The 12,639-nt window shown below is 43.4% G+C and overlaps 1 protein-coding gene across 3 annotated transcripts in view; it reads left to right on the forward strand.

The window, feature by feature from the left end:
* Window positions 1–3,138: 3,138 nt before the first annotated feature.
* CPNE8 (copine 8) overlaps window positions 3,139–12,639 on the forward strand; it is a 303,498-nt gene continuing 293,997 nt past the window's right edge. For 2 of the 3 annotated variants that reach the window (XM_024764160.1, XM_024764162.1), the window contains exon 1: window positions 3,148–3,329. In XM_024764160.1, the coding sequence (XP_024619928.1) occupies window positions 3,193–3,329 (137 nt within the window). In that variant the 5' untranslated portion in view covers window positions 3,148–3,192. Of the gene's footprint in view, window positions 3,330–12,639 lie in introns of all 3 variants that reach the window. The other variant, XM_024764161.1, reaches the window with a different exon arrangement.

The following is a 12,639-nucleotide window of genomic DNA, read 5'->3' on the forward strand; positions in this document are numbered from 1 at the left end:
TAACATATATGGAATCTAAAAAAAAAAAAAAAATTGTTCTGACGAACCTAGGGGCAGGACAGGAATAAAGACACAGACATAGAGAATGCACTTGAGGAAACGGGGAGGGGGAAGGGTAAGCTGGGATGAAGTGGGAGAGTCTCACTGACATATATACATTACCAAATGTAAAATAGATAGCTAGTGGGAAGCAGCTGCATCACACAGAGAGATCAGCTCGGTGCTGTGTGTCCACCTAGAGGGGTGGGATAGGGAGGGTGGGAGAGAGAGGCACAGAGGGAGGGGATATGGGGGTATATGTATACAAATAGCTGATTCACTTTGTAATACAGCAGAAACTAACACATTGTAAAGCAAGTATACTCCAATAAAGATGTTTTAAAATCTTTAAAAGGTGCCTTTCTTAAGAATTTTACAAGAACATATTGTAAACCCATCTAACACCTGTCAAGGGCCCCTATTAAGTCTCTTTCAGATACCACAGAACTGGAAAATTACTGAAGACTCCAAGTCTATTCTCTGAAAAACCACATCCTACAGAGCCACAGCCGGCCCGGGTACTGCTGTGGACCAGAATAGACATAAACCCACCCCCTTTTCCTGCACCTTGCCCTGTGAAGCCCAGTAAAAGGCTCAAACCTCCACCCTTCGGTGCCGATTCTACTCTATGAGTCTGGCTCCTTTCCTCCCTTGGAAAGTGAATAAAAACTTTGTTTTCTTCTCTTGCTAATATTTAAGAGTGAAGTAAGTCAGAAAGAGAAAACAAATATTGTATGCTAACATATATGGAAATCAAAAAAAAAAAAAAAATTGTTCTGACGAACCTAGGGGCAGGACAGGAATAAAGACACAGACATAGAGAATGCACTTGAGGAAACGGGGAGGGGGAAGGGTAAGCTGGGATGAAGTGGGAGAGTCTCACTGACATATATACATTACCAAATGTAAAATAGATAGCTAGTGGGAAGCAGCTGCATCACACAGAGAGATCAGCTCGGTGCTGTGTGTCCACCTAGAGGGGTGGGATAGGGAGGGTGGGAGAGAGAGGCACAGAGGGAGGGGATATGGGGGTATATGTATACAAATAGCTGATTCACTTTGTAATACAGCAGAAACTAACACATTGTAAAGCAAGTATACTCCAATAAAGATGTTTTAAAATCTTTAAAAGGTGCCTTTCTTAAGAATTTTACAAGAACATATTGTAAACCCATCTAACACCTGTCAAGGGCCCCTATTAAGTCTCTTTCAGATACCACAGAACTGGAAAATTACTGAAGACTCCAAGTCTATTCTCTGAAAAACCACATCCTACAGAGCCACAGCCGGCCCGGGTACTGCTGTGGACCAGAATAGACATAAACCCACCCCCTTTTCCTGCACCTTGCCCTGTGAAGCCCAGTAAAAGGCTCAAACCTCCACCCTTCGGTGCCGATTCTACTCTATGAGTCTGGCTCCTTTCCTCCCTTGGAAAGTGAATAAAAACTTTGTTTTCTTCTCTTGCTAATATTTCTGTGAATTCTTTCACAATCCGCGTCGGCTCACCTAACACATATTTTCATGATTACTAGACACAGAATAGATCTTACTTTTATTTCTTCAGTAGGCTTCTATAAAATAAAAGTATGGTTAGCTTAAAAAATATACTTAGGTCTCTTCCCCTAAGCTAATTTTGGACAGCATAACAGAAATGTCTGGAGCTTTAGGACATTTTCCAATAGGCAAAGGGAAACAGAAAACTCTAGACTAAAGTGTGACAAGTGGTGGGTGGGGAGATCAGGAAAGGAAACCAAGAATGAAACGTGGGAAGGATTTTTGGCAGCGCAAAGCCTCCAGACTGCACCCACACATCCTCACCTGCAACTCTATAGATTCTCTACTCAGGTGGCTCCAATTGTATTAAAATGTTACAACCAACGTAGGGTAGGTCCTCAAATCACGAAAACGGTTCCTCCCTGAGTTAGTCTTGCCAGCGGGCAACTCAGTGCTTTGGCACTTTAAAGGAAGGTGGATACCCATAACCCTCCGTCCCTCTGTACCCCTTCTCCTGCTTCGCGGTACTCCGCGTCCTGATCTCTGTCTCCCCCTGGTGGTGAGCGTCCGGGGACCCTCAGGCGCTGGGGTGACGCTGGAGGGAAGGTGCCTGTAATAAAGGTCGCTGTAATGGAGGGGAGCGGCGGGTACCTCCCGTGGCTTTTGCAGCTTCTGCATCCTGGCACAAGTCTGGAGGCCCCAGAATCCAGTTTCCAACACTGCGCTCACTCCGGCTCAGTTCCGCTTTCATCCGTCCAGGTTCATTCATGTCTTGCCGGGTGGGAGTCGGAGTGAGGGAGGTCTGTTTTGTGGTTGTGATTCAGGTTTTAGAGCGTAACTTCCATGCATTTGGAAACGAGGGGGTGCAGAAGAGCCCCGAAAGTAGAAGGATTGTCACCTTTAGACCCCCATGTTCCGAAGAACTCAAGGAAGAGGGAAACCAGATGGCTCCCTTAAATCCCATATAGTTTTTTTCCCCTCCACCTTAGGTCCACCCTGCTCTCATCTTGTTCCATATATTGATCTGTTACTTTACCACCGCATACATAAGGTTGGAGATCGTCCCCAAGTCCGTTTCATCCTCCCCAATCCTTAAGCGGCCGCGGGCGGACAGTTCAGAAGCGGTGACTCGGCTCGCCTGTCCTATGGCGTAGTGGGGGGGACCTCCGTGGACTCCGAGAGCGAGGTGAGGATCACCGCTGGATGGGAAGGGGTGGGCTTATGATGCGGGATTTAGGAACTGTCGTGGGTGTGAGGAGGCGGAGACAAAACCCTAACCGCGCTCCAAACCGGGCTGGGCTTGCTCTACTAGACGGTTGGGTTCTGGGTCTGTGGCCACCTATCCCGCCAGGCTGCCCGGTGGCTCCGCAGAGCCTGACGCTCAGAGCCGGGAAAGGATCGCAGAGTGTCCTCAGCCGGGGCTGCTGCCTGCAAGGAGGGGGCGGGGAAGCTGAGAGCCCGGTGCGCCACTTCCCCGGCAGCTTCAGCTTGTGCAGGCCTGGCTTGCTGCTGCCTCGTGGCTTTGCACTGAGGTCCGCCTCTCCCCTCCCTCCCACTTCCCGCGAGCTGCCTCCGCCTTCTTCCTCTGCCTCCACCCTCAACCTCCAACCCCGACTGTCGGGAGCTGGGCTAGGAGCCCTCAGTCGGCCGGAGCTCTGGATGTGGGCGCCAGCCAAGCCCACGGCGCCTACCTCCAAGATGGACAGCCGCTACACCAGCACCGCCGGCCTCGGGGATTTAAACCAGCTGAGCGCGGCCATCCCGGCCACACGAGTGGAGGTGTCCGTGTCCTGCAGGTGAGGACGCAGCCCTCCCCCTCCCTCCTTCTGGCTCCCATCTACCCTCCCATCTACCCGGTCGGTAGCGCTTGGCAAGCGCTCAGGGTACCCCGAGGCTTTGCGCGGGTGTGAAGTTGCGCAGTGAGTGGGAAATAGCCCGATTGTGGGTCTCGAGTCACCGCCGGGTCGAGTGACAGAGCGGAGAGCCGCAACTAGGAGCGAGTGTAGGCTACGGGACTGAGACTTAATTTCCTTTCTGGGAAATGCTGTAAAAGTTGGCTGGGCTGTGACTCAGCGGCGGGAACCCCTGGCCTCCGCCCACTTTACAAGCCCCTTTTCACGTCGCACACCCGAGCTGTGGGGTTGGGTGATGACAGGAATCGAAGGGGACAGCATTGCTAAAAGCGCTTGTGAGCAATGCGCGCAGTGGCCCAGGACTCCCTCTGGTAGGCGTGTGCAAACCTGCTGTCTGCAAGGTTGGCTCCAAACCCGGCAGCTTCCTCCCCACCCACTTCCTGGAGCCATCCAGCTTGCTTCCCGCCCCCACCCCGGGCTCTTTGCCTTTGGCCTTCTAGGTGGAGATTTCGGCTGCAGCTTTACCTAAAGTGTGGGAAGTCAAGACATTTTGCCTGCAAGTGGATACATTTGAGTGTGTGTAACAACCTACACTCTGCTGTACGTTTCAGACTCCTTTGCGTGACGTTCTTTGGGTCAGTTTCCTTGTAAATAAAGCAGCATAATTGCTATATTGCAGAAGATTTTGAGAAACAGATGGACAGACTACACTAAATTTGTAATGGCAACAGAAGGAGAGAGAGAACTTGCAAATTATACTACTGACTGGAGCCCACTCCCTTGTTTGCATACTTTGATCTTTCTCAGTGGAAAGCTCTTCTCATCTGTCCACTTTTCGCTTGTTTTTAATGCCCTCAAATCCTCCCCTTCCTTTTTTTAGCAAAAAAAGGAAAAAATCTTGAAGAAATCTAATAAACATGGGTAATCTTCGGTGTAAATAAGCCCCAAGGCATAAACTGCTGTCAACCCAGTGGTGTTTAATTTTGCAGTGTCACAAGACTAAGCTTAAAAGCCAAAGGAATGATTTATTATTATTTTTTTGGTGGAAACTCAAGCACCAACACTCCCCTCCCCCAAGGTATTAGGGGATAGGTGATAGATAGCTTTATAGCTATCCCTGAAACTATATCCCATGATTGCTTGCTTCCTCTTAAGTGACCTCAGACCATAACAGTAATTCTGATAGTGGTTGCTAACATTAAGCTTTTGCCTTATTGTGGTCACTGCTTTAAATGCTGCCTGAGATTTCTGTCAATTGAACAAGTGAATCTGAATGGAAAATTCTTTTTAGACCTTAATTTCTAGGCCTTTTTCTTTTCTCTGAAGCTAGCTTTGCGTGCTAGAGAGAGGTTATTAACGTATACAGATAATGCATAGCCTAAAGTCCTACAATAACAGCATTTTCTAGAGTTCTTATTCTCTGCTGAACATCCTGCAAGTCTGAATGGCATGTGGCCTGTACATGGAATGAATGCAAATGTAAATTAAATCTGAATTCCCCGTAAGCTCTTTAGGGGTGATGGAGAAATTATACCTTAGCTGGTCTTTCTGCCCATAAGGTCCGTATTTAACTGCTTGTTTTGTTGTTGTTTTTTTCCTCCCTTTGATGCTTGTTTGCTATGGGTGTAGTACTGGGAATCCTGAAGTCAGTTGGCTTTAAGCCAGTTTCTTTCAGCTTGCTACCTCAGAACCTGGAGATCCCCTTGTTTCAGCCTTTTTTAATACCACTGATTTATGTATTGTTTTTAATTTTTAAATGTTCAGATAGAAAAATAAGTTCTGAAAGAGAACCCAAGTACTTTTAGTACTTATACTGTTGATAATTGGATCTTGTAATGGTAGATGGTGGTGTCTTTTGGGCTTTGGCATAAGAGACCTGGTTATATATTCTGGCTTTGTGACTTACTAGTGTTGTTGCCTTGGAGCAAGTCTTTAAGCTTTCTAATATCTAAAATGAAGATAATTATGGTATTTATGTTATATAGGGTGTTACCAGAGTTTAATAAAATGATATATGAAAAATACTAACGCGATGTATGACACAAAAGAAAGTGTTAAAAAATGTTAGTTATTATTATGATATTGGAAATAGTATTTATTGAATAAATGCATTATATATGATTCAGCTATGGAATTCTGTAAATAGTCCTTCTCTTTTGAACTTCAATAAATTGGTTAAAGGATACAAGGATAGAGATGGCCTTGAGATACCTGTTCCCTCTTTCTCTTTCTTCTTTGATATGTATAAAAAGCGTATTTCCTGGTTGGTTGTGGGGATTTTACTTAGCAACAAGGTGCAGCTGTAAGCCCCTTAGCCTTACTATGGGCAAGCAGAGCAAGGAATTACCTTGCCTTTTCATACTGAAGACTTCTTATGATTTGCTGACAACCCTTTTGATAACCTCCTTTCACTGTGTCCAATCTAAGACTTTGTAAAAGTTTTATGATGTTTGCATCTTCATTTTGAGGGAGGTGAGAAAATCAGCAATTGAAGCTTTAAGCAAAACACAATTCATAGAAATTATTTCGTCTATTCACTTATGGAAGTGTTTGAGTGTCTTATATGTTTAGCCCTATGCCATGCTCCATGAGATGCAAGAAAAGTTCGCTGAAAACATAAAATCTGGTTGGGAGATAAATATAATATTAGATTATATAACACACAATAACATAGGACTAAATCCAAAGATGAGGTTCATGCACAGGTAGGGAGGAGATCATTGTGGAACAGAGTACTTGGAATATGCTGCAAAGAAGAGATGGGGCTCAAGTGGAGACAAGACAGATTGGCATTGTTGGTATGAGAGAAAGGGCAGTATATGTGGAGTTTCCGTAGTAGCTACAAAGTTGGTTGTTAGAGTGACAAGTACACTTTTCTAGCTATATTTATGTAGATAAGCTCCTACTCTTTGACCTAAGCTTCTACTCATTATTTAGCTCTTATTGCATTCATTTTTAAACTTATGTTAATTTTTTAACATTTAAGATTTTTAAGTTATTGGGTTACCTAATTAAAGTGTCTATAGCTGAAATGATACAACCTTAGAAACATAAAGTAACATTTATAACATTCCTGTTTTATTCTGAAAACAGATTAACATAGAATAATGTTAAAACCAATGGGAAAAATAATATGCAGTAATTAACTGTTTTCCCTGGAAACTTGGTTTGTTGCACTATTTCTCACACACTGTTTTGATGATTTTTGTCATTTTCTCTGAGAAATTAGCTTATCAAGTATAAAAGCAGGGAGGGCAGTCTATATTTCTAGATTTTGTAGGTTAGGTATCACATGTAAATCCTTTCAAAGCAATAATCCTGTAATGGTGATAAAACTAATTTTAAAATCTAGTGTGGAAGGAAGAATACAAAGTAGAAAAGTAATTCCTACTTTGTACTAGGAATTCTTAAAAGCACTTCCTGACCTGGCCATAACTGTCTTGCCTAATCTCCCACCACTCCTTGCATGAGCTTTATGACTGAACATAGTCTAACAAATATGTGCTTACTATATGCGAAAACTAGGGCCAGGTAAATGTGGCTACAGAACACTAATAAGAGGTACAGTCCCAAAGCATGTGCTGTTGTCTTATTGGGCCAAACTCTCTTTGCCTATGTGGCTGTACACATGCTGTTCTCTGCCCTGAACATCCCTTCCTCTCTTCTCCTTCTTTTCTTGATTAGCTTGTTCTCCTTCTTAAAGGCTCAGATCAAACATCATTTTCTCTCATGACCCCGACCCCTCTTCCAAGCTGGATTTTGCTGTATTCTCAAAGCAGCTGGTATGTACCAATATTATAGTTATAATTCTTGGTCTCTGTAGTCTCCTTGAGGACAAGTTTTCTCTCTTTCGTATCTACACATTCTGAACTTGGCATAGAATAAGTAGTCAGTAAATGCTGGATGATGTAATTCTCTGAATGAATCATCTGTCATGGGGAGAGGGGTTTGCCTGTTAAAATACAAACCCCTAGGCCCCACACCAGATCTACTGAATGAAAATCTCTGGGACCAAGGTCCAGGAATCTGTACTTTTAAAAAGTTTTCCATGTGCTGGTTATATACATTAAATTAAAAGAAAGATATTGTTGGAATGAACAAATCTATGAATAAATCAACTCTGAACCTAGTATGTGAGTGGTAGTCAGAAATTTCTCTTTGCTTTAGATAGGGCCATTGGTGATTCATTCTCAACTTGCTGACAAGATGTTGTTACTCTGTCCTGGCACTGCTGACTTCTCAGACACCTCATATTACACAAGGCTTATGAATTGTCTTTTGGAAATTTTGTACCAGGCTTTTTTTTTTTACCATTTCCCTATACATTAAACATTTTAATTTACTTGTTTGATGAGCTAATGTCTCTGACTGTAGTTACTTGGTTTGGATTAACAGTACCTGCCTCAGTAAGGTGCTAGAAGTATACTTTTCAATGGCATGCTGGAACTGGCTTAAATGGGATTGAAATAGGAATTCGTGTGCTAGTGGTTAAATACAGGGATTTTTAAAAATTTAAGTTATGTAAGTCTAAAATTAAATTATATCAAACACAAAGTTAAGACATACTCAAAAATTATTACTTCCTAATTATTTTAGTAACTACATTTTATTATTATCTAGATTCTTTACTATCATCTATGCTCTGTTTCTTAAATCTGTGAGTTGAAAATATTATGCAATTATGTGCCACTGCTCATCTTATCTCAATCCATGTTCAGTGACATCACATTTGGCAGCTTGAAATTGACTGTGGTGGGAATATTTACATCATAGAAAGTGGCAAACACTACAAATCAGGGTTTGATATATTGTTTTATTGTTGTCTATGCTTATGACATTCTGTGGGAATCAATTGGCTCTATAGAATTTACAATAAAAATATTATTTGTATATATTTTATTATTTGTAAATTGCTCAGCTACACATACTTTCAGTAAAATTTATAATAAATTATGTACATACAACACACACATACATTCAGTTTTTTGGGGGAAATCTGTTCTTAAACATACTTGCACATCACTGTTTATAGGCCTTTTGTAAAAGATAAAGCATGTACAAAGGAAAATTACTGTTGCTGTCAGGTTGTCACTATTAGAAATTGTAGTGTCAAGTTCGGCTCGGTCTCTGGTTTTACTTTTTTACTATAATAAGTGGGGTTGTGTGATCTTTTATAATCCATGAAAGGTTTTGGCAGCCTGCAAAACACTTCTTCTTTTCTTCTTTTCATGTAGTCCTTTCCACATCTTTATTCTTCTTTTACTTTGAAGATTTTTTTTCATTTTTCCATCCACTAGTGGGATGTACTTTGCAAATTTATGTGTTACAGTTCCAACTCATTTAGTGATTAATTGAGCACTGGGGAAAACAAATTCAATTCCAAGAGACAATCTGATTGGTCCAGTGGGAAGTGATACAGTTTGAAACAGATACTGATGCTGTTCCGAATATCTATGGTGAAAGAGAATCAAAGTGTTCAAACACGATTGGTGGCTCCACTCCAGTCCACATTGGTTTATCTCTTATACACACTTTACCCTTCTTTCGTCAGACAAAATATTCGACATTAGCCTGTAAATAGGTTTTCAAGTGATGCTGATGAATTATAAAGTTACTATAAGCTAGGGAAATTAGAATACCTGTTATCCTGTTAATGAGGCATGTGACAGGCATGGCCATAACAGCCTATTCTCTGGCTCTGCAGTTCCTGAGGTCCTGTGGTTCAGAATTGTATTCACCCAATAGTGCTTTTTTGGGTTTGTCTTAACCCCAGAGTTTCAGGGAAATTTGTCCTAGGGGCATGTTTGGACAGTGCTTTTGAAGTCTCAATGGCGGAGTTGCCCAGGTATGTCTTAGAAAAGAAAAGCTTTACTCATGTTGTTGTTCTATCAATAGTTTGGTATGCCCTGCATTTTTTTTTTTTAGCATTTGGAGTGTTTAAAACAGCCTTGTAATGTGGAGAATGTGAGTCTAGAAGCAATTCACAAAGCAGGGCCCCATAGGAGAGGATGCTAAAGCTGTGCTCTTTTAGGTATGCTGTTTGTGGCATAATAGTCAGAAGCCTGAATTCCCTATTTGATTTTACTCAAGGCAGAGAAGAAAAACAATCCATCTCAAAGGGGTTTTATTCATTTGTTAGCCTGTTTTATAATAATAACACTTGCTTATTTGAGCTAGTTTGCTTAGCCTTGAGGAGCATGGGTGTGGAAGTAGACCAGTTCTAACACTTGCTAGCTATGAAAACTTGGAAAGTTACTTAATCTCTCTGTTCCTCAATTTTTTCATTTGTAGAGTGGGTATAACAATAGCCCCTACCTCTTATTTTGTTTTGAGGGTTACATAAGCTAATACATTTACATGAGTTAAAACACTGCTTGTCACATTAATTAAGCAATCAGTAATTACAAATAGATATAAGCACAAAATAAAAATCACCCACTGTTTCATCAAACTATATGCATTCAGTTCATTTCTTTCTCTTGGGAGGCGGAGATATTGAATAATATCCTGCAAACTGAGAAAGAACTTTGAGACTGAAAAATGAAGCAGACAACTCCATAAAGTGCAATTATAAAGTTTATTGTGGGTAACTTACATACAGGTAGGAAAGATCAGGCGAACAGAAGATCCAGAGGCATTCACAGCTGTGCTTTGTACTGCCAAAAGGGGTATGGGGGATTTAAAGGTACCAAAGTTAAAAACAGAATCTGACTACCAAGTGAGAAGCACATCCACACAGACTGGAACCAGGGACACCCACCCCACTTCTGGGTCTCATGACCATTAACCATCTACCTCAGCAAAAGGCCCTCTTCCAGCTTTCATTTTAGATGAAGGCAAGGGTAAAAGTTGATAGGGAACTCATCTGGCTTGGGCGCATTCCTTTGTGAACTAGGCTAAAGCTCAGTCACCTGGAAAGGACTGAAGGCCTAAGATAGAGCTGACAAGATGGAGCCAGTATGGTTCAGCTCCACGCTCCACCCCTGACATCTATAAGGCCTGCACGATCTTATCCACCATTCTTCCGAGAATACCCTAGAGCCAGACATCAGGAGTTTACATGCTGGCCCCACCCATTGTCCCCGTGATGTAAGGCTGAAAGACAGTATACCCCTGGCATTACTTCAGAGCTAGACATTGGCAGCAATCTGCATACCCAGAAGTCAGAGTGGTTGTGGATGTCAACATAGGTGGTAGCCCAGGACAAGAATGCATTAGTGAAGGTAGGTGGCACTAATCTTAGAAGGAAAAGGCTAAGGATGATAAGTGTTTTAAAGGTACCAAGAAAGAAAAATCTTCATTCAGAAACAACACTGTAGCAGTTTGGTCTCCATGTGCCAGGATTACCCTGGGCTTTGACACTTTTGCAATAGGACAATACCAGACATTTTGTGCCTTTACATCAGAACTGGGCAGGGAGATATTATATGTGGGAGCTTCAGTAGGGGCTCATAAAAGAAGCCCTACTTCAGTCCCCCATTTGATTTCTATGGGGGTGATCACCTTGGTTATGGCTGGGCCTTCACTTAGAAAGATTGAGGAAATACTATGCCAGGGCCTAGCCCTTACCCCCAAGGTATAAGGATGCCAAGCCACCTGGGAGGGGTATACCATTTGTCTCCAATCTAAGATAGTCTCCCCAGGTAGGAGGTTCTGTGACACTCTTAGGATAAGACCCACATCCCATCAGATGGGTCTCAGTGCTCCTTCTAACACTTGTACCTTTAAGGCCCTAGTTGGCAGAGCAGGCACAGTCAGTCTCTCATAAGCAGACCTGTGGCCTGCTGTGGGTTCAGTGTTTAGTAGCCACATGGCTTCTAATAGTGGTGGAGAACATCCTCTTAAAGACCCGTCTGGAGAAAGCTTCTTCAATGTCTCTTTCAGTAACCTGTTCATTCTTTCTACCAGCCCTGTGGCTGTTGGGTTATATGGCAGATGGAAGGTCCATAAAATCTCCTGGGCTTCAGCCCATTCTTTTACATCACGACCAGTGATATCGGTCCCTTGGTTGCTGTCTGTATGAATGGGGATCCAGTACATACTTTCCAACTTGGTCAAGCCCCTAATCGTGGCTGTCCGATTTGCCCTCTTACTGGGAAAGGCTTGTATCAGTCAGGTACCTGTGTCCACACAGGTCAATGTGTACTTGTGTCCTTCAGATAAGGGCAGGGGGCTGATATAGTCCACTTACCACCTGGTCACTGGACTAGTGCTCGTCAGATGTGACCAGGAGTATGTCTCAGGGGTCATCACCACAGGCTACAGTGGGGGCAGTCCCTATCAACTGCCTGCCACTCAGTGTATTTGATGGAGAGGTGTAACCTCTTGGCTATCTCCCAGGTGGTTGGGGCCTCAGTGTCTGTCCTGGTTTTCAGTGAAGCCACTTTGCCACATCTGAGGGAGTCTGTAACTCTTCCAGGAGGACAGCTTCCTCCTTGGCTAGGGTGTCTGCTTTGTGGTTCCCAGGCAGTGTAGTTGGAGAATGTGCAGAGACGTGCCTTACCTTGATGGCAGTACTGGGTTGTGTGCACACATCCCAGATGTCCCTCTGTAGGTCAGCTCCCCACAGGTGCCGTCCCAAGATAGTCCAGCTTTCCTGATGACATTATGACATCCACATGGTCAGTCCTTTTCACACAGCCCACTTGTCTGTGGCTGTATAGAGGGGCGTAGATTGATGAGTGATCTCAAGCTATACTGCCCCCAGTTCAGCCCGCTGACTGCTGTGCTTAGTGCCTTCTTCAAACCAAATGACATTGAAATCCAGGCGAACTGCTGAAGTGGGCCAGGTGGGGGTATTGCCTTGACTGCTGCCATTGGTGAACCATGTCTCAGGAGGAATGGTCCCGATTCCGTCTCTGACTTGGCTGAGAGGGGAGCGATGGGTGGTATCTGAGGGGCCATGTCTAGATTCACATAAGACCCTGGCCCAAGGAGAGCATGTAATTTCTCAGACAGCAGGCTTGAATTGTACACATTACCTTGTTGAAGGTATGGGTGCCACTTTTGCAGTGTGCTTACTTGGGCACAGGCACTTTTTGGTTTAAGGAGCATGTTATTAACCCATTCACTTACTGGGAGGGAAGTTTGAACAGACACTGGTAAGTCCATGGTGAGGCCTTCTGTTTTTGCTGCAGGGCCAGGTAGACTACAAGGAGCTGCTTTTCAGTAGGGCTGTACCTCACCTGCTGTCCCTTCTACAACTGAGAATAAAATCCTAGTGGTATGCAATTCCTTTCCTGCCTTTGCCACA

The sequence above is a fragment of the Neophocaena asiaeorientalis genome, unplaced genomic scaffold, assembly GCF_003031525.2.
Source record: "Neophocaena asiaeorientalis asiaeorientalis breed wild unplaced genomic scaffold, Neophocaena_asiaeorientalis_V1.1 scaffold329, whole genome shotgun sequence".
In the NCBI taxonomy this organism is placed as follows: domain Eukaryota; kingdom Metazoa; phylum Chordata; class Mammalia; order Artiodactyla; family Phocoenidae; genus Neophocaena; species Neophocaena asiaeorientalis.